The sequence below is a fragment of the Thalassophryne amazonica genome, chromosome 8, assembly GCF_902500255.1.
Source record: "Thalassophryne amazonica chromosome 8, fThaAma1.1, whole genome shotgun sequence".
Lineage (NCBI taxonomy): Eukaryota > Metazoa > Chordata > Actinopteri > Batrachoidiformes > Batrachoididae > Thalassophryne > Thalassophryne amazonica.
Window position 1 is genome coordinate 57,739,222 of NC_047110.1, and position 23,003 is coordinate 57,762,224.

The 23,003-nt window shown below is 41.2% G+C and overlaps 1 protein-coding gene across 1 annotated transcript; it reads left to right on the forward strand.

The window, feature by feature from the left end:
• Positions 1 to 1,208: 1,208 nt before the first annotated feature.
• Positions 1,209 to 16,916, forward strand: slc25a22a (solute carrier family 25 member 22a). The gene is made up of 10 exons (XM_034176357.1): positions 1,209 to 1,399; positions 1,532 to 1,657; positions 1,738 to 1,793; positions 2,129 to 2,219; positions 11,554 to 11,608; positions 14,309 to 14,369; positions 14,639 to 14,783; positions 15,044 to 15,198; positions 15,286 to 15,361; positions 15,471 to 16,916. Exons 1-10 carry the CDS (start codon positions 1,380 to 1,382, stop codon positions 15,622 to 15,624), a joined length of 939 nt encoding a protein of 312 aa, XP_034032248.1. The 5' UTR covers positions 1,209 to 1,379; the 3' UTR covers positions 15,625 to 16,916.
• Positions 16,917 to 23,003: the final 6,087 nt, after the last annotated feature.

Here is a 23,003-nt window from a genome sequence, read left to right on the forward strand (position 1 = left end):
TACTGATGATAACATAAACACAATGCAATGTAACTAAAGTGATATGAAATATACAATGACATGGCTAAAATTCTTCTCTATTACCCCTGTGTAGAACGGTAACTCAGCGAGTTTATATTATAAGACATTTCAACAAAATATTTAATTTGGTGCCTATAAAGATTGAGATTTGATGGAACACTTCTTGTTTCCTGTGTGTTAATTTGTGCCTCCTTCCTCAATGATGTAAAGTCTGTGTCATCCCTCATCTTCTTATTTTTTTATAAAGGTGCGTTTACACATAACCAAGACGCGTTACGAATGTCATTTTTCTGTCATTCGTGACACATTCCTGACATTCTTAATGTGACTTAACGCATCTGAATAGGTTTCTTAATAGTGCGTGTTGGTGTGTGATATTCTTGATATTCGTGGAGCATGTTTTTGGCTGTCAAAAAATCTTCCACGAATGTCACACACCACCCTCATTTCGTCTCACATCGTGGAGGTCGCAACTGAGCGTATTGATCCGTCTTGATGAGTATTGATCCTTAATAGAACGTGACAACGTTCGTAGTGGTTCCTGTGATGGTCTTGGAGCCCAAACTGTCACACGTTATTACGAAGTGACACGGAAACTGTCAAGTCAAGAAGCACTGTCAAGTCACAAAGTTCTTCTGAAAAACTGGAGCGATCTGAATTCGGTTGGATGAATATGGGTGTGTGTGTGGAGACAATTCACCTCGTTCACAATGTGACAGAACTTAACGATGCGCTGTTACGCGCAGTAGCGCGCAACAATGCGGAACACTATTCTTGACCGTGCGTAATGGTTCCTGATAATTCTTCAGCAACACGTGCCATTAATCATAACGTGTGGTAACAGGTTGTAGTAGTTCCTGAGGACACCTGATGCCTCTGCCCCAGATCATCACATTCGTGATCAGCGGCCAAGAATGTATACTTCGTGGCATTCGTGACTTGTCGTTATGTGTAAACGCAGCATAATAGAGTGTTTGGTTACACAACTTATGGCTGATTTGTTTTGTCATTGTATTTGAAGATCACAACAGTGTCTTTTTTCACCAAATGTATGTGGATAAACATGGCTTTGTCATAACTTTTGAAATCCACTGTTCCTGTAATTTGTCAGAATGTTTCTGTGAACTTCACCTTTATTAGTGTCTAATATGAATAGGGTCTCTTTGTTTGTTTACAGATATCCCCTTACCTAACCTTACCTAAAAGACACTGCAAGGAGTTAAGTGGGCAAACAATAAGCGAGCATAATCCTACCACATTTGGACACCAGCACTCTACTGTAACAGACAAGTGACAAGGCATCTGAGTGATTAGCTAACAGACTGATTGACACTCTGACCAGCCGGGGTTTAAGATAAATGGCTGACAAGCAGATCAGGTAAAGCATGCGGCCGACCCACTGCCAGCTTTTGCAGCAAATACACCTGAAATGATGTTTTGATTTTGTGTAGAAATCTTCATTGTTTTGTTGAACTCTTTCATATGTTTTTGTCTTTTTCACTTCATCCAGTTTGCCTGCCAAATTAATCAATGGGGGGATTGCCGGCATTATTGGTGTGACCTGTGTGTTTCCCATTGACCTAGCCAAGACTCGCTTGCAAAACCAGCAAAATGGATCTCGCCTTTACACCAGCATGTATGTAAACTATGCACTTGTCACGCGTCATCACATTTGTCTGTACATCAACAGACTGATGTCTTACATTTGTGTTCCAGGTCAGATTGCCTTATTAAGACCATCCGGTCAGACGGATATTTTGGGATGTACCGAGGTAAGTTTTAACTGTAATGCCAGAGTCCTGTGATTAAACCTTAGGCTCAGTGATGGTTGGACCAGTGCAAAAATAAATAAATAAATGAATGAATAAATAAATAAAATGAGAGTATGAAAACCACTGTGTCAGAGGACTGTTACTTTCATAATGAGGTTAGTGATAGCAGATACAGGGCTCTGTGTCTGACTTGTAACATGCACTTAACTGGTAAAATCTAGACTGGTTCATTCATTCTCACCCTCTCTTCCTCCCTCTCTCTCTCTTTCTCCCCCCCCCCGCTTTATTTCTTTGTTCCCCTCTTTTTCTTCCTCTGTATTCTTTTGTCCTCCCAGGAGCAGCGGTGAATTTAACACTAGTCACGCCAGAGAAAGCTATCAAATTAGCTGCCAATGACTTCTTCAGACATCACCTCTCCAAGGATGGGTGAGGTGTCAAAGTGCTGACCAGCTGATGGACATGCACACATTCCTATCATTTAGACTGTCATTAACTACCACATTGGCACCACATATTTAATGGCTTAAAAGTATTCTATGACTAAGCATCTGCTTAACAGAACGTTAGCCTGGGAGTTAATCATACTTCCTACCACAACATAATTGGAACGGTGTATGGATGTCAAACCTTACATTTCCTCTGACTTAAGGCTATAATCTCCCCTCTATCAATGTCGGTGGCACACCAGATATGTTGCATGTGCATGACAACTGGATTGCTGGAATGTTGTGGAAAACGTGTACGTGCATTTTTTCACTGCCAGCGTTTCTGCTGCTACTTATATTTACCCTTGTTCAGGGGAGAGAGAGAGAGAGAGAGAGAGAGAGAGAGAGAGAGAGAGAGAGTAGCAAAAAACTGTTGCACTTCATCTAATGATCTGTAAACTTACCAGCATAATATAATTATTGCTACATTGACTGCATAATGCACATGTATGTTCTTCCTTCATAATATTTACTTGGTAAAATAGTAAATTTGTGTCTTGAACCTTGGATGTTGAACCTACTGTATTTATCGTGATAAATATTAAAATCGATCATTCTTGGTGAAAAATCGTGAATATATTTTTTTTCACTCTATTTTTGGTGAGAAGCTGCTCCTGAAACATGGCTCACATGCATGCAGTGTGCAAGCTGTAATCTGTTAACATGAGCATCAAAATGAAAGTAAAGGCGCTCTGCAGCTGGAACACACATACAACAAATCCAGTGTGTGCAACCAGATGATTGCATCATACCATCATTAGCACTGTTGATACTGAATCGGACAGTGTGAGTGCAGATCTTAGTTGAAGCTTAGCTGTTTTGTTTCTTTTAAAATTTAGGGATCAGGACTCTGTAAAATTTAGAACTGAATTGAAGAATGACTCCTGTAAAGATGCACTTCTGAAGACATGTTTTAAAGACATCTTTGCTTATAAATTTGAATGTATTTTTTAGCAACCAAAACACAGCCATCGGTCTTTAATCAGTGTGTTCTGAGTGATCTAATTTTAATACTCCAGTGCTATACGAAGTCAACTTGATGAGCCATAATTTATTTTCCTTTGGTATAAAATGGTACACCAACACAGTCCTGTGGAAAAGTTTCAGGCATCCCAGAGTTATAATAAAAGTAGTGTTTCATGCCCCTCTCCCACCTCTTTTTTTATTGGATGTCAACACAAAATCAGTTCCAACAAAAGTGAATATGTGAGCTATGTTTTTATTCCTTAATAATAATAATAACAGTAATAATAATAAAAATAATAATTACTCTGTAATTGCACTGGCCACGAATACTACGCAGAGACAGTTGCAAATGATAATGCAGTATTAAAATGATTGCAAAACACAATAATGCAGGATTAAAGTGATTGTAAAACACAATTACTCATACTTTAAGTTGCATTTTTCTTAAACTCATAAAACAGTTTTTGAGGTCCTGCGACTTATACTCTGGTGCTACTTATATATCGAAAAAATAACACACAATCAAAGGTAATTGATTAGGTATTGATCAAGGTATACTGATAATCATCTTTACTGATAATCAAGGTATTGATTATCAGTAAATTTGAAATTCATCACACATTTAATTTGTTTAGGAATATTGATCAGATTTTCATAATTTTTAATGCTTTTATGATGCAGTAAATGTGCCTAAAACATTTGCACACTACTGTGTATAAAGAAATATAAACATTAAGGAGCAGCTTGGATTGAAGGTGGTTGTTTTTCTTAATGCAATGCAGAGGTGTTCAGTTGTCAAGAACATCCACTGGATAAACTTTAATGTGCTTGCTGTGTGCTCTGTGCAAGTACAATTATCTAGGAAAATACAAGTATTGTATTGGGTTCTGTATCACCAGATGCACCATATTAAGTGAGTCAGATCGGAATTGTGAACACAAAAACGTCATCGGGTCATCCCTAATTTACAGTATTAACAAACCAAGTAAAAAATGGTCGGGATAGCAAACCGCATATTATACAAATAGCCTAATGAATGTTTATGAGTACAATCGTACGAATATTTCATGAGGTGAAAGCTGGAACGTACCATTCAACGAGGCGAAGTCTAATTAAATATTTGTTCCATTGAAAGAATGTAAAAACATTAATTATTTGTTTGATATAACGGCTAAAATAGATCCTTGTCATTTGATACTTTATTAATTTATAAACAACAGAAAAGAGACTTACATTTTGGTGTTCCACTGCTACTTAACAGTCCAACACGAACTTTAAATAGAAGTCCAAAATTGTGACGATGTAGTCCTTGATGCTGTGCACTGACTTTGTGTGCTTCCAAGAAAAAAAAGACTGTGTAGATCCTCAGTCCAGCGAAAAATCACGCCAGCTTTTCAGCTTTTCATCCTAACAGCTCTTCATGCCTCCAGACAGCTTACAGTGGAGTGGATTGTTTTCTTTGTGTGTGTGTTAGAAGAATTAGCACCTATCAGGCAGGATGGTCAGGAATTGCAGGACACAAATGCACGGCTCAAACAAACATCTCTGATTTTTAGAAGACTTTACTGTTGTGGTTAGCAGAGGTCGGTACACGAGTAAGCGGTCCAGAAAAAGCAGCAGTGTGCCTCCACCGGGCCGTCAGCACCCACACGGGCTTCTGTACCTGAACCTGACTTCTGGCGAGGGACAAACACACCTAGTGAGCTTATATAACCCCAGGTGATAATCAGCAAATCAGGAACAGGTGTGCATAGAAAGCACCAGAACCAGGGCATGGCCAGAGAAAGGGAAACACCCATCACCAAGAACCAAGAGACAGACAAGCAAGATAGTGAGAGACAGACCCAAGCAGAAAAACCCAGCAAGAGAATAAACAGACCAAAACCATTGAAACACAGAAAATAACCAACAGAACAAAACTCAAACCCTGACAGTATTACCACCCCCCCCCACCCCCACCCCTACGGCCAACCCTGGACAGCCCAGGCACAGTAGGATGAGAGACATGAAACTCACGGATAAGGGCTGGATCAAGCGGGAGGGAATCCATAACCGCTCCTTGGGGCCATAACCCTCTGGAAGGTGGGGTGGAAGAGTGACCTAGGGAGATGGAGACGAACAGATACTGCATTAACAATTTTGGAAACCGAGAAGGGACCGACGAACCTGGGAGCCAATTTTCGGGGCAGGCCTTTCACTTGGAGGTGGCGAGTGGAGAGCCAGACTTTCTGGCCAGTCACGTATGCCGGTGCAGAAGTCCTCTTCTGGTCTGCAGCTACCTTGTACACATGAGAGATGTGAATCAGGGTTCCCATGGCCCACTCCCAGGTTCACCGGCAACAGAGAATGAGCTGGAGTGCTGAGGAGACCGAGGAATTGAGATCTGTAGTGGGAAATAGAGAAGGTTGATGACCATAGACAACATGGAAGAGGGAATATCCAGTGCAAACAGATGGCAATTGGTTGTGAGCAAGTTCAATCCATGATAATTGTGACGACCAGGTGGCAGGCTGTTGTGAGGCTAAAATGATTTAATCGTTCAATCTGTCCATTGGCCTGTGGAGGGTAGCCCCAAGGAGACAGCAGAATTCCCTCCAAAATTTTGAAATGAACTGGGACCCTTGGTCCGACACTGTATCCTGAGGGAACCCACGTAGCCTAAATACTTGGTTTTGCATTACTTCTGCTGTTTCCTTGGCCGAGGGAAGTTTAGGCAAAGGAATGAAATGTACCATCTTAGATGGTCTATCAACCACCATGAGAACTACTGTATTACCCTTAGAGGGCGGAAGACTGGTTGCAAAATCCAATGTTATATGAGACCAAGGATGTGTGGGTACCAGCAATGGCATTAACAACCCAGCAGGCGGGCAATTGGATGACTTATGCACCCATTATGACCTCTAGTAGTACTGTGAGAAATCTTGGAGTCATTTTCGAACCAGCTCCCAATTCGGATCAGGGAGACAGACACCCTCTCTACTTTTAAGATTAGGCTTAAAACTTTCCTTTTTGCTAAAGCTTATAGTTAGGGCTGGATCAGGTGACCCTGAACCATCCCTTAGTTATGCTGCTATAGACTTAGACTGCTGGGGGATTCCCATGATGCACTGAGTGTTTCTTTCTCTTTTTGCTCTGTATGCACCACTCTGCATTTAATCATTAGTGATTGATCTCTGCTCTCTTCCACAGCATGTCTTTTTCCTGATTCTCTCCCCTCAGCCCCAACCAGTCCCAGCAGAAGACTGCCCCTCCCTGAGCCTGGTTCTGCTGGAGGTTTCTTCCTGTTAAAAGGGAGTTTTTCCTTCCCACTGTCGCCAAGTGCTTGCTCACAGGGGTCGTTTTGACTGTTGGGGTTTTTCTGTAATTATTGTATGGCTTTTGCCTTACAATGTAAAGTGCCTTGGGGCAACTGTTTGTTGTGATTTGGCGCTATATAAATAAAATTGATTTGATTTGGTTTGATTATGGCACCCATTTGACAGGCGTTCACATATTCAGAAGCATCGTTAGTGAAGGCCACGAAAATTTCTGTTGGATTCCAAACATAGTTTTCTTTATACCCGGGTGACAAGAAAAGCGACTGTCATGTCCCCATCTGATTACGTCCCCCCTGAGCCCACCCGGAACAAAAAGCTTGTCAGTGGGACAGCCGGGCGGCACCTGGGCTTCATCATTAGCAGATCAAACCTTCGATTCGATTTCCCAAGTGAGGACAGAGACAAAACAGGATGCTGGCAGAATTTTGTCCGGATCGGACAGGGCGTCGACTGGTTCACCCTGATGGGACAAAGCGTCCGGTTTCCTATTTTTTGACCCTGGTCAGTGCGAAAGTACAAAGTTGAACCTACTGAAAAAGATTGCCTACCTTGCTTGTTGGGCATTAAGGTGCTTGGTGGATCATAAATATTCTGTTTTTATATGTGTAGACCAGAAACGGCGCTTGTGCCCACTCCAAGCAGTGCCGCCACTCCTCCAAGGCCACTTTCACCGCCAACAGTTCACGGTCTCCGATGCTATAATTTCGCTCTGCGGCAGTCAGCTTCTTGGACAGAAAGGCGCATGGATGCAGCCTATTGTTAGGGTTTCGCTGAGAGATAACTGCACCCACGCCAATATCAGAAGCATCAACCTCATCCACAGACTGTTGTGTGGGGTCAGGGAGGAGCAACACAGGTGCCGCTGTAAAGCATTTGTAGAACCCTGAAAGCCTCATCTCACTCCGGTGTCCAAATGAACGGCTGGAGGGACTATGTGACGTCATGAATTGGAGTTGCAATGGAACTGAAATTATGTATGAATTTGCGATAAAAATTGGCAAAACCCAGGAATCTCTGAACCTCCTTTCGCGAGGACGGAACAGCCCACTCACACCCTCTGCAATAACAAACCCTAAAAACGAAATGGTAAATTGGTGAAATTCACACTTCTCTGCTTTCACGAACAGGTTGTGGCATAATAAGGTCTGGAGTACAGTGCACACATGTTCGGTGTGTGTTTTTGGGTCGGGGGAGAAAATCATAATGTTGTCGAGGTAAACGAACAAGAATTTATTAAGGAATTCACGCAACACATCATTAACCAAATTTTGGAACACTGCGGGTGCATTGGTGAGACCAAATGGGATGACTAAGCACTCATAATGACTGGAGGGAATGTTAAATGCACTTGTCCACTTTTCTCCTTCCTTTATCCGGACTAGATGGTATGTGTTGCGGAGATCCGGTTTGGTAAATATCTTAGCAACCTCCAACAGCTCAAACGCCAAGGAGATGAGAGGAAGCGGATAACGAATCTTTACGGTGACGTGATTAAGCCCATGATAAATACAAGGGTGGAGTGATTTGTTTTTTTTTCAACAAAGAAGAACCCCGCCCCTGATGATGAATGATGAATCAAACCAGCAGCTAAGGACTCCTGTATATATTCATTCATAGCATTGCGTTCCGGAGCAGACACAGAAAATAGCTTTCCCAGAGTTGGGCTTGCCCTAGGGAGAAGCTCAATGGTGCAGTCATAATCCCAGTGGGGCGGTAATGATTTTGCCTTGCTTTTGCTAAAAACTGGTGCCAGATCGTGATAGCACAAAGGAAGCCCTGCAAGATCCGGATTAGAATCCGGCTGTGGACGAGTAGGTTTAGACAGACAGGATGTTTTACAGGCTGATCATGAAACACTTTCTCCCAAAGAAAAATTAAAGTTGTGTTGTTGTAACCGGGGTGCCCCAGAATGAGCAGATGAGTCATTTTGTCAAATACGCGAAAACTGATTAATTCAGAGTGGTTCTCCGACACCGTCATAGAGACGGACTGAGTGCGGTGAGTTGTACAACCCAATTCATGGCCATCCACAGCGCACACCACCAGAGGGCGCGAGAGCTTAAACATTTTCAGGTGCAAGGACCTGGCAAGAGAGGACAAAATCAAGTTAGCATCAGAATCGACAAAAGCTGACATAGAAGCTGACAAATTTACAGAGGACAATTTAGCATGAATTATGTTTTGTGCTAAGGATGGAATAATAGAATTTTGACTCACTCGTAAGTCAGATTTTGGCCGCACGGTGGCACTGTCCTGACAGTTGGTTATCATGTAACCACAATGTCCACAATAAAAACAGTTCGTCTTCACATCTTTCTTCTGCCTCTCAGCAGAAGAAAGATGGGTGCGACCCAGTTGCATGGGCTCCTCTGTGCTGAGGTGCGGTGGATCTGTGCTGACATGGCTGGAGGAGGACGTGCGGACGGGAGGTGTCGCGGAGCATCGGTCAGGTAGCCGGGTGGCACGGTGAGGACGGTCCTGCAGACACATGTTGGTCCACATTGGCGAGAGCGATGAGCTGGTCCAGGTCTTCAGGCAGATCAGCTGCCAACAGCTGGTCCTGGATATTTTCAGCAAGCCCCTGGGAAAAGACGTCATGGAACACTGCAGGATTTCAATCGCTCTTGGGTGCCAGAATGCGGAAGTCCATGGCATAGTCAGTGACTCGGCGTCCACCCTGCCTCAGCATCATCAGGGTATGGGCTGCTTCTCGCCCCAGAGAGGTGTGTTGGAAAACTGATTGCAGAGCCGCTGTGAATGCCAGAAGAGAGGCACAGGTGGCAGACTGGCGACCCCACTCAGCTGTTGCCCACACCAAAGCATGACCAGTCATGTGAGTTATTACGTATGCTATCTTTGCCCTGTCAGACAGGAACTTACATGACATGAGCTCAAAATTTTACTCCTACTGAGTAATAAAAGGTCTGGCTTCAGCAGACTTGTCTGAGAAGCTTTTAGGTGGAGACAGTAGATTGCAGTAGTCAGGTTAAAGTACAGAAGCCGGTGTGGGTGCTGACGGCCCCAGTGGCGGCACACTGGTGCTGCCGGTAGCCCCAACAGTAGAGGCCTGATGATCTAGTCTTGACAGTAATTGTCCCATTTGAGCACTCACCGACTCCATGAATGAGCCCTGGCGTTTAGTGAGGTCACTAAACCCGGAAAAGAGAGCGGTGAGATGGTCTTGTTGCTGCGCGAGCTGCTTACTGTGATATTGTACTGTCAGCTGGAATGGGTTAGAGCTGGCTGTGTCCATCGTTGGCCACTTTGTGCTATCAGGCAGGATGGTCAGGAATTGCAGGACACAAATGCACAGCTCAAACAGACAGCTCTGATTTTTAGAAGGCTTTACTATTGTGGATAGCAGAGGTTGGTACACGAGTAAGCAGTCCAGAAAAAGCAGCAGTAGAAAAATCATTAAGCAAAGAGGCGTGGTTGAAGCAACAGGCTGGAGGTCAGGTACACACAAAGAGGCAGGCAGGACTATGGAATGCAGGTGCAGAGCTGGAATGAAGGCACAAGGCACAACAAACTGGCGAGGGACAAACACCCAGTGAGCTTATGTAACTTTAGGTGATAATCAGCAAATCAGGAACAAGTGTGCATGGAGAGCACCAGAACCAGGGCGTGGCCAGAGAAAGGGAAACACAAATCACCATCACCAAGACCCAAGCGACAGAGAGATAGTGACAGACAGACCCAAGCAGAAAAACCCAGCAAGAGAATAAACAGACCAAAACCATTCAAATGCAGAAAATAACCAACAAAACAAAATAAAACAGATAATCAAACAAAACTCAAACCCTGACTGCACCTTCAATTAGCTCCTTCAAATTGTTGTCCATCAGCAACACAAACTCCAGATATTTAGCTAAACGCCGCTCCCACTAGTGGGCGGGGTTCGCAACGTGCAATGGTACAAAACATATGGAACCAAATTGCATGCTGAATGCAATGCAACACAAATGGACAAATAACCCATGTCACAGGACATACAAAGCACCAATCAAATGACAAGGATCCACTCAGCCATTATATAATTTCTCCTATTTAAGGCTAGTCTGTTCCTCTGTCCCAGTGATTCTGTCATGTAATGGGTAGTGTTCGGGACTGATTTGGATACTGCAAGATCACTTTTTGGTTGAACTTTTATTTGTTTATAAACATACCGCGCATTTCATGGCTTGCCGGCTCATGTCCATTTAAAGAAAATGCACACAGGAACCAGTTTAGAGCACATTTATGCTCCATTTACATATGGAACTTTACGTGTGCATTTCAAACAGTGTAACAGCCACTGTACACATACTGCCATACGTCCATTATGTTGGCACAGATGTTAAGCAAAACATCCACTAGAGGGAACAGCACACTTGTGAAACCTGTTGAGGTGACTTTTGCTGTGATTTGGCACTATTTAAATAAACTTTGAGCATGAATGAGACTTTAGGATAGGGTTGTGGTTGGGTTCAGGGTATGGTACAGTCCAAGTCAAGGTGTCTCTTTATTTTTCACACATGCAGGGAATAGTCCTGGTTACTTGCAGGCTTAAAAATATAAAATTATTGCAGCAGCTTCTGTAGATGCAGAAGACTGACCTGAAGTCCTGCTCCAAGTAAAAATACAGAATGTTGTCAACTGAAAACCTGAAAAGTCTGTAGATGGTTTTGCTGAGGGCAAGCAACCATTGCCCCATGATCATGTCTGCATAAATGAACCTGAAGGGTTCTGTGGCATCTGTCTTCATTTCTATGGCAACAAATGTAGGCAGATGAATGATTGACTTGTCTGGCACGGCCACTAAACTTGTGAATTATTAATCTGTCCTTGTGCCTGACGTGTTGCTGCAGAAGGCAGGGATTTCTATCATCAGTTTAGTTTGGTGATATTTCCTTTACTGAAGATTTCAGAAAATATTGTCTGTTCCTCACATGCTCATCTAAAAGGATGCTTTAATCTTTATCACCCCCCACCCCCACCCCCCCTTTTTAGGAAACTCTCTCTGTTCAAAGAGATGCTGGCTGGGTGTGGGGCAGGTACATGCCAGGTGAGTTAAGTGCTGTGTCTTTGCATCCTCGTGTTCACCATCTGGAGCGTCTGCCTTTCGAAGTGCCTACGTCAGCTGATTCACAAACCAATGAGCAGCAGCAGCCTCATTAGTATCCACCTGCAGTTTGTATATCCACAACCACACTTGAACTCTTTGGAAGCAGTGTGTTTGTGTTTTATCATTTGGCCCTGTTATCAGAGACGCAACCGTAACATGTAGCTTTGCATTTTCATATCTGTGCAGTCAGGAATGGTTTCTAATCACTGAAATGTTAACCTGTAAGCAGGCAATTGGCAGCTACATATGAGTGATCGGATAAGGCGTTGTGAGAGTGTTTGGCCATGTGCACCGTGTGTGAGTCAGACTGAAGGGCTTGCTGTCAATGAGGGCAAATGCTTCAAGCGCAGAGAACATGATTAGATTAAGTGTAGCAGACCTTGGATTAAGAAGGCTACTAAGAACATGTCTCTTTCATCTCTAATCCAGTTAAGTAGTTACTACTACAACCCCTGGCAAAAATTATGGAATCACCGGCCTCGGAGGATGTTCATTCAGTTGTTTAATTTTGTAGAAAAAAAGCTGATCACAGACATGACACAAAACTAAAGTCATTTCAAATGGCAACTTTCTGGCTTTAAGAAACACTATAAGAAATCAAGAAAAAAAGATTGTGGCAGTAACGGTTACTTTTTTAGACCAAGCAGAGGAAAAAAATATGGAATCACTCAATTCTGAGGAAAAAATTATGGAATCACCCTGTAAATTTTCATCCCCAAAACTAACACCTGCATCATATCAGATCTGCTCGTTAGTTTGCATCTAAAAAGGAGTGATCACACCTTGGAGAGCTGTTGCACCAAGTGGACTGACATGAATCATGGCTCCAACTCGAGAGATGTCAATTGAAACAAAGGAGAGGATTATCAAACTCTTAAAAGAGAGTAAATCATCACGCAGTGTTGCAAAAGATGTTGGTTGTTCACAGTCAGCTGTGTCTAAACTCTGGACCAAATACAAACAACATGGGAAGGTTGTTAAAGGCAAACATACTGGTAGACCAAGGAAGACATCAAAGCGTCAAGACAGAAAACTTAAAGCAATATGTCTCAAAAATCAAAAAATGCACAACAAAACAAATGAGGAACGAATGGGAGGAAACTGGAGTCAACGTCTGTGACCAAACTGTAAGAAACCGCCTAAAGGAAATGGGATTTACATACAGAAAAGCTAAACAAAAGCCATTATTAACACCTAAACAGAAAAAAAACAAGGTTACAATGGGCTAAGGAAAAGCAGTCGTGGACTGTGGATGACTGGATGAAAGTCATATTCAGTGATGAATCTCGAATCTGCATTGGGCAAGGTGATAATGCTGGAACTTTTGTTTGGTGCCTTTCCAATGAGATTTATAAAGATGACTGCCTGAAGAGAACATGTAAATTTCCACAGTCATTGATGATATAGGGCTGCATGTCAGGTAAAGGCACTGGGGAGATGGCTGTCATTACATCATCAATAAATGCACAAGTTTACGTTGATATTTTGGACAATTGAAAGGATGTTTGGGGATGATGAAATCATTTTTCAAGATGATAATTCATTTTACCATAGAGCAAAAACTGTGAAAACATTCCTTGCAAAAAAACACATGGGGTCAATGTCATGGCATAGGGTCAGTGTCAACGAGCAGATCTGATTTGATGGAGGTGTTAGTTTGGGGGATGGAAATTTACAGGGTGATTCCATAATTTTTTCCTCAGGATTGAGTGATTCCATATTTTTTTCCTCTGCTTGGTCTAAAAAAGTAACCGTTACTGACTGTCACAATCTTTTTTTCTTGATTTCTTATAGTGTTTCTTAAAGCCAGAAAGTTGCCATTTGAAATGACTTTAGTTTTGTGTCATGTCTGTGATCTGCTTTTTTTCTACAAAATTAAACAACTGAATGAACATCTTCCGAGGCCGGTGATTACATAATTTTTGCCAGGGGTTGTATGTTGATTAATAATGAAAACAAAATGCCAGTAAGTTTACACTCGGCTGATGTGGTGCCTGATTACCCTCCTGGCCCAAATATACAACAACCCAGATTATAAGACCCCCCCAACACACACACACACACACACACACACAGTCATTCATTTTCTATACCCGCTTATTCCAACAAAGCAACAAAGGGTCACTGGGGAGCTTGACCCTATCCCAGCTGTCATAGGGCTAGGGGTGGTGTACACCATGGACAGGATGCCAGTCTATCGCAACACCACATATAGACAGACAAATACATTCACACTCTCACTCACCTATAACATATTTTGGAAAAAAATACTTTCTGTAGACCAAATCTGTATTTGAAACGGAACATACATTTGTTTGAACATAATGCTTATGAAACCACACAGTGAAGAACTGTAAATAAGTATTGATTTATTGTGTTCTTTGTCAGTGTCTTACACTGTAAAATCTGACAAGTTGGCTTTACTTAAAAAATGTGGAAACCGATTGCCTGGAAAGAGATAAGTAAGGAACAAGTACTTTTTCATTTCATAAATGAATAAAACAACAACAACAAAATACAAATAAACCAACAATAGCTTATATTCAGTCAATACCCTGATTAATAAAGTACCAGAGAAAAAGTCATTATTATGTCTATGCATTTTAAATAAAACAAATAAACCCTCTTGTGTTGTTATAGGTTATTGTCACAACTCCTATGGAGATGTTGAAAATCCAGCTCCAAGATGCTGGTCGTCTAGGTAAGAGCACATGCCGATGGCATTTCTGCACACAAAGGCAGCTTTGTGAAAAATGAAAGAAACAGGAGCCTCATGTGGTCATATCAGACATTACAACAGCTTAATTTCTTTTTAAAATTTTGATTTCAAAATGTCTGCTCTTATGCTTACACTGAGCATTATGTGTCTTAAGGTACTTAAATGTCTTTAATACCTTGTTAGTATCTACATTTGAATAATTTCTTTGTAGATCCCCTGCTATTGATGCTGTTTGTGTTCCCTCCCTGTAGCTGCTCAGAGAAAGTTGATGCCACAGACTGTGGCAGCAGGTACTGTGGAGACCAAATCCCCTACAGCCATGCAACTCACTCAACAGCTACTGAGGGAAAAGGGCATTGCTGGATTATATAAAGGCCTAGGCGCCACTTTGCTCAGGTAAAGCAGATTTGGCAACAAGGTGCCATTATTGCAAAGCAGCAGTAATGATTTTGGGCATTGTATAATAATAATGGGTATTGTTTTTGGTCTTGTGTTTCCATCTGTGCTGAGAGAAAATAACTTGAAGAATTTTGATCAGATTTGAACCAAACTTAGTGTAATGATTAAGGTTCAGCCAAGGACAAAGTGATTTGATTTTGAGAAAAATCAGTTTAGTTGAGTCTCTCTCTCTCTCTCTCTCTCTTTATTTTGTTTAGGGATGTTCCTTTTTCCATAATCTACTTTCCCCTTTTTGCCAACTTGAATAACCTGGGTAAAAAAGATTCAGACGGACCTGCTCCTTTCTATGTGTCATTCATATCAGGCTGCATTGCGGGGAGCACAGCAGCTGTTGCTGTCAACCCCGTGGATGGTGAGTTGTGGTACAATGAATGTTGTTTTGGGCAGTCTGTGCAACAATATAGATGGCATTTGTTCACACCAGTTCTGTGTGTTGCAGTGATAAAGACAAGACTTCAGTCTCTGACTCGTGGCACTTCAGAGGACACATACAGCGGCGTTACTGACTGCATCAGGTAACGTTGTTGTCTTCACTGCTGAAGAGTGAGAGTGTGTACACACCTGCATTAACAGGCATGTTTGCACTATTGCCTTTTCTGTAATAAGCTTTTATTTGTATTTTAGTAAAATCTTGCGTAAAGAGGGTCCATCTGCCTTCCTGAAAGGAGCCTACTGTCGAGCCTTAGTCATCGCGCCTCTCTTCGGCATCGCCCAGGTGGTGTACTTCCTGGGTGTTGGTGAACTTCTCCTCAGCTTCTTGCCTAAAAAACACAACTAAGAAGCATCTCTTCTTTGCCTTTCCCTCCCATTATGTATAACATGAACTGTGTTAGACTTCATCTCATTTTGAAAAAGGTTTTAAACCATATTTAGGACAAAGCATTACTGACCAGTACGGTTTTGCTTGAATGTTTATGTTGTATGTGAGACTTTATCGTAGTGTTGGAAGGAGCCTTTGTTTGCCAAGCTGCTTAAGGTGGTGCACAACATTCCAGTAGGCAGGCCCAGCTACGTAGCGCTCTGGAAATGAAGCCACAAAAATATCAGTTTAAATGTAAAAGTAATATTGTTTTGTGATTGCAACATGTTGTAAGATTTTTAAAACTGTTCACTTTAAAGTAGATATACTACCTTTAGTTTCAGAAAGCTCTATAATTCAGAATTTTGCAGGTAGCGTTAGATGCAAAATTATAGACAAAAAAGACTTGAGGGGTCAATTTAGATTTAGAAAATCTAGCTAAATTAAATGCACATACTGTACATATGGAGATATTTGAGTTCACCTGTAATGGCTATTGAAACTCTACAACCTTTGGACTTTTACATATTTTTAGGTTTTTATGATAAATTTAAAAATCTATCAGGCTTCGTTATTTACAGTTTATTAAAATTGTGGTCTTTAATCTCAAGGTGAAAACAAATTTCCCTACATGATCTAAATTGCATAGAAATATGAAACACAAAACAAGGAAAAAAAAAATTCCTTTTCTGTTCCACTCTGCTATGATGCTGTGCTTAAAGATGCTCGGTGCAGGGTCAATCCAGTCACAGCCACTGAAACGTATAACCCATAACTCCCTCAGAGTTATCAGGTATGTCTTGGTGGCTTCCCTTATTTGTCTCTTTCATACACATTCTGTTTTTGAAGACACATAGATATATTTAACAAAAGTACTATACTGTTTCTATTTCTTAATGAGCCATTTAACTAAACTCGTAAGTGTTCTTATATCAAACCCCTGATCTAAGTCCAACATTCACAACCACCTGTTCATTTGTGTATAAATAACCTGAAGCAACTTATTGAAGTTTTCATAAGGTTAGAATGACCCCTTCATATCTACATAGAAGTGGACCCCCTCTTGGAGGCCGCCATGTTATGTTGATTCAGTAGCCCAAAAGGAAGATAGTTACTCAATTTTCACATTTTGCAGTGTGGCAGGAAGACTGAAGAAAAAGCAGAATCAATATTTGCTCCCCTATACACTGTCTAGTGTTTGCTAGTGCAAGCTAACAGGTTTAAAACCTTCATTTTTGTCAAATGGAGAATCATACATATTGCTTATCAAAGGAGAATGTAAAGGTGCTTGAATCCCTGTCACCAAAGAAGGAAAAGTGTGAGGAGAAAACAAAATCATGACCAGCGACTGCATTTTGTGTTCTACAACCTCACTAGATGACACTAAATCCTATACACTGTAGCTTTAAAGCCTCACTTACCCAGTTATATACACGTCATTGGGATACTGGAGCTGATTATGTTGTAGAGATTTGTTTTTTCACCGTGAGATTAAGGAAGGTATTTAAAATTTTTTTTTTTTTCATACAAACAGCAAATAGTTTTTAAAGATTTAGTATAATAAAAATATATGTAAAATACCAAGGGTTCACAGACTTTTGAGCATCAATGTATGCATACTATTTAAAGAATTTATGTCTTTAAACATAGTTACGCTAAAGATTAGAGCACATTATATTTGTGATTTAGACAATGAAACAGGGAATGTGATACACTATATATATATATATATATATATATATATACCTGTTCATGAGAAGCCACATCCCTTCCTGTAAATGGTAGTAATGAACTGAGTCATTCATCTCGGAGCAGACTTGAATTGCTTTGGCTCTTTCGGTAGATCAGGTTCCAGCTGCTCTTTGCTGCCACAATGGTTCGACTGTTTGTTAAAGAGCTCTGTTCCCGCACCCTACTCTAGACTGACAGTGTGCAACATTTGTGCATGATGTTCTATCAGACTACAAGTACATGTGGAATCGGGCATGGATCCACCAGAACACATTAATCAAATGGTAAATTGACAAAAATTCACAAAAACCACTGCTATGTAAGGCCTGCATAGGTTGAAACTATAAAGCCTTTGTAGTAGTTGTATGTTAAGACTCAGCAGACTAGAAACAGCTAACGACTGAATCATAGTGATATTGAACAGAATGTTAGGATAGTTTTGTGAGAATCTACTGAATCTACTGGTACCTTGTTTCCCATGTAACAATAAGAAATATACTCAAAACCTGGATTAATCTTTTTAGTCACATAGCACTATTATTGCAGTTTTTATTGATTGCTTTGACACAGTAGTCGACTCAAAAACCACATTTCTCAAAACAGTTAACGCAGAGGCCTAAACAGTGGCACCAATGGTCAAAATGACACATTTTGCTTGCAAAAGGCTCTAACTCTGCTAAAACATTTAAACTATGGACCAAAAGCAAATTTTGCCCTCAAACAACACAACTTGCACACAAGTGCATAAGCGCTTCCAATCAGTCATTAGACAAGGGGCATCAAAATACAAAATGCAGCACTCAATGTGAATCAGTGCTGCACTACTGGTCATTGTACCTAATGACTGAGCTACAGTAATGACTGAGCAGCTTACATGTCAGTGCCATTTGTAGTCAAATTTGCCTTCTTGCAAAAAAATTGATCCAGATATGCTGTGATGAAAATTTTATTGATCGCAGTATTCATTCTTGTTTTTCTTATTTAGACTGTGGCTAACAAATGAAATATCCCAACAGAAACCACATATAGAATATGAAAGAAAAAATAAAATGCGGCACTGTGTAAGACATTAGGAAAATAAAAATAATAATTCTGTACAATAAAGAAAAAAAATCTCTACTAGTCTATTCTCTCTCGATGAATAGGCCACATGGCCTCATCTACATCACACTCAATATTTTCCCTTGCGATGCACCTAGGGAAGAATCTTCTAGCATGCCTTATCCATCCTTGGCATGCCTCTGCATCTATGTCTTGGGCAGCAGCGGTCATTGCATCGAGCAAGGGCATCTGCTCATAGGGGTGGTGGTCGTATACCTTCCATCTCCATGCACTGAAGAATTCCTCTATAGGATTTAAAAATGGAGAGTATGGAGGAAGGAATTGCATCATCATCCTCGGGTGCCCCACAAACCACTCATTCACCACACGAGAGTGGTGGAATGCCACATTGTCCCAGATGATTACAAACAGTGGCATGCCAGGCCTCAACAGCCCTCTTTCCTGAGGCGGGATGAGCCTGTCATGCAGGGTGTCCAAGAATGCAATGAGGCGCTCACTATTGTAGGGGCCAACAGCTGGAATATGGCTGAGGACGCCATCATTAGAAATAGCAGCACACATAGTAATGTTGGCGCCCCTCTGCCCTGGAACTGTAATAGTGGCCCTATGCCCAGGAACTGTAATAGTGGCCCTATGCCCAATGAGGTTCCTCCCACGGCGCCTCACTTTACAGAGGTTGAATCTGGCTTCATCGACATAGATGAAAATATGATGTGCCCCCTCAGCTTCAAGCTCCATGATATGCTGAAGAAAAGAAAAAGCAAAATTACAATTACATACAGTAAAGGTAACTCCAGTTGACAGTAACTGCATGATATGCCAAGGCACAACAGTATAGTACTGTAATGTATCCTTACCTCCACATATTGGCATCTGGCCTCCTTCACAGCATCAGAGTTCCTCTGGAAGGGAACTCTGTAGAGCTGTTTCATAGCCATGTTGTTCCTACTGAGGACACGGGCAATTGTTGTCTCACTCACAGTATTTCAGCAATCACTGCTGCCCTGATTTCACGCAGCCTAATGGCATTATTTGCCAGAACCATGTTCACAATGGCTGCCTCCTGCTCAGCATTCAAAAGTCTGCGTCTACCACCACCGACCGGTAGCCTTTCGATTCTATAAAGAATACATGACGTGGAATAAAATTACATGACATACTGTATATCACTACAGATATATCTGTATATACTGTATGAGCAACATTACCTGTTCTCCAGTCGAAAAACTCTGACAATGGATGCAACCGTGTTTCTATTGAGAACAAGTTGGACTCTTTGTCCAGCCTCTCTATGTGAAAGACCATGATTTATCACATGATCAATCACAGTTGCCCGAATTTCATCTGTGACTTGAGCCCTTCCAGCTACACCCCCACCTCGCACACGGACTCCTCTTCCTCGGACTCCTCTTCCCCCGAGCCCTCTACCTCTCGCTCTCATGTGCCTTAGACCATCCATGCTTGCAAGTTACAACACACAACGTGGCACCTTTTGAACCTGCAGACTGATTGCAAATTGAAAAGTTGTGTGAAGCAGTGTCAAACAGGTGCTCCAGTAATTTCATGTCGGTCAAGAGGTTTCTAAGAGATGGGAATATATGGTTTCTGTTTGGTTACCACAGCTAAAGCAATGGAGTTTGGACTGCTTGAATGACATCTGCGTTAACTGATTTGCAAAAGGGTGGGGGAATTGTGTCAAACCAATGACAATGGGTTAACTCATTTGCAAGAGGTGTTTTTTGCTCTGCTGAGAGAGTGATGATGAGGACTGAGAGGTTACCAGTTTCTTCAAACAGGTTAAAGCAATCAATAAAAACTGTATTCTGAACACTACTATAGAGCTGGTGAATCTGAATGGAGCTTTGAAATCTGATTCTTCCTGGTAGAATTTGGGCTACGCTACATTTCTGGGAACACTCCAGTCAGTGATGCCGGGATTTCTGCCTTTGACAGGAATTGGAAAGCATCTGTTGTGACATTATTGATTGATGTGTCCCCTGAAGTGCAGTAAAAAAAGAAAAAAATGAAAGTCATGGAGAGCAGAGCAGCAGCAGCAGTGTTTGTCCTTTTGTCATTCACTGCAGATTCACACACATTTAGATAGTGGCAGTAGCTGTGAATATTTAGTGGGTTGAGAATAATTTTATTTGATTGCTCGATTAACAGTAGATATTCAGTAATTGCTCATAAACAATCTTAATATTCTTAACCTGGTGGTGTGCCCTGTACAATCCAAAAATGATTATTATTGTTTACAGATGATGTCATACATAAATCAAATGTATGTAAAGCTTTCAAACTTGAATTCAGTGGCAGAACCCAAAGAGTGAATGAAAACATTTTTTTAAATCAGGAAACCAAGGCAGTGTGTTTTCATTGTTCTTTGACCGTGTGTATTTGACCAAACATTCGTGCGTTTTCACTTCAGAGGTTTGCTTTAAATTGCTGAGGACAGTTTTCACACTGCATTGTGTTTGAGCATCATGAGCCTGCAGTTGGTTTATCTCACTGGTGTTCGTAGTGACTTGATGGGTTTTAACAAATCACATTCCTTCCTTGCTCCCACTGTTGAAGCAGCTTGTCCATCATACAGTTGCACTGTGCAACAGCACTTTTGAGTGTATTGGTGGGAGTTAAGGTGTACGTATCAATATTCCTTTCGGTAGGCAGTATAGCACTATATATTTGTATGTGTTGTTTTTGTCAAATTGTCCATTTTACTATAATGTGTGTAAATATATATGCAGATGATATGAAGTTTATGTTTTAGGATTTATTGTTTGTTTTGTATATGATGGCTTATTTGCACACCTACCTCTCTTGATCCCCGCTCAATCCATATTGTGGTCATTTTATGTTTTGATGATGTGGCCATATTAAATGAAGGAAACGGTTTCAATGCGGCAAGCATTGTGAAGCACTCTAATAGATCATTGTGGATAGTGGAGGTGTCCCTCCCAATTACTGTCTTATTTTATTTTGTTTGATCACCTCGGACCAAATGATGTGATATGACCAAATATTCTAATTGTACTTACTTCTCAAGACTTCATTGCAAAACATAATTTGGTTACAGATGTTCAGTTTGGAATCTCTGACATTTGACACAGTTTAAGCTGCTCATGAAATGAGATTAAATGAGATACAGCCCAGACTGGGCCAATACGAACCTCTTGATGTCAGACTGTAAATTAATTACCTGTTATTGGTGCTTTGTTTAGTTGAAGCGGTGTGACAATGGCAGCACTAATGACCAAGGATGCATTGTATGCTGCTGAATTTTTCATGTTATCCGTCATTAGTCACTAAGGAAGAAGGGTTTGACACTGATGGGCACCTCCAGCAATAATTACAGATAAACACTGAGCCACAACAAAACAGCAAAACTCAACTCGTATCTTTTAAAATTACTGTTGTAGTTTTTTTTTTTAATATTCCAATTGATCATCTCACATGCTGTTGTTGTGATTATCATGCTTTGTGTTTGTAAGATGATTATGTTTTTGGAAGCCCCCTCCTTGTGTCAGATTTATTGGTGAATTTTGTTTGATTCTTGAAGATGTGTAACAAGTCCTTTTGTTTAAACAGGCTGTGAATTTTGACTTTATGCATTTGGTTTCCGTGTGCGCATGTGTGGTTGTGTATTTCTGTTGTTGGTGTGCAGTCCTTAATGTGACACTGCAGTAATTCTCTGTGATTGTTTACCCCCCCCATATCACTCTCCTCCCTCTTTCGTCTTCTTTCTCCAGCATCCATAGTTGGATGCAGGTTAAAGCAGATGAGCTCGGAAACACCAAGTGTCTGATTTAGAGTTTATACAATTAAGCACAAAGAATTATTAGGCACAAAAATACCACATACTCCCACCATGATTATCCTCAAAGTCCTTCGATGTGAATCTCGACTCTTATACGCGCTGCTTTTGTAGACATGGATTAAAGTAGGAACTCGACTCTGGAATGGATTTCAGTAGAGATGTGAAAATGAAGTTAAACCACATCTCTGTCTGCAACGTCTGATCCACAGGGCTGAGACACCTGGTCGTTATAAGAGACCCATGTGAGGGTGTCCACATACCAACAGTTATCAATCCATCAATCAATCAATCAATTTTTTTATCACCCAAATGTGTACTGCCTATATGTTCTAAGTGAGTCAGATATAAGAATGTAAGTTAGATTATGCAAGATGTATTACAGTGAAGAATTTATTATATTTTAACGTAAAAAGATTTGTGCTTAATCATAAACCAGCTCACTGATAGACAATAAGTAGAAGCCACGCAGAGATACACGAAATACACAGATACAGCCTGTTGATCTCATCATTACACAGTGTATAAATAATGCAAAGTAGAAGCCTTTATGGGCTCTGAGATCTCTCCAGAGACTCTGTTCTCTTCCTCCAGGAGGAATTGTGCAATATAGCGCTTTTTAAACCTCCCCTACATGCCCACCCACCCCCACTGTCCATTTCTGAGATCTCTCTCTATGACACAGAGTGTGTGATGAATATGAATGACACAAACGTTGGAGACACATTGGGAAGAGGGGAAAAAAAAAACC

Bases quoted from the DNA above. Each gene is read 5' to 3' on its own strand.
- slc25a22a (XM_034176357.1), top strand. From the start codon at position 1,380: ATGGCTGACAAGCAGATCAG. The intron at 14,370-14,638 runs GTAAGAGCACAT...CCCTCCCTGTAG, and splicing joins CCAAGATGCTGGTCGTCTAG to CTGCTCAGAGAAAGTTGATG. The intron at 15,199-15,285 runs GTGAGTTGTGGT...TGTGTGTTGCAG, and splicing joins TGCTGTCAACCCCGTGGATG to TGATAAAGACAAGACTTCAG.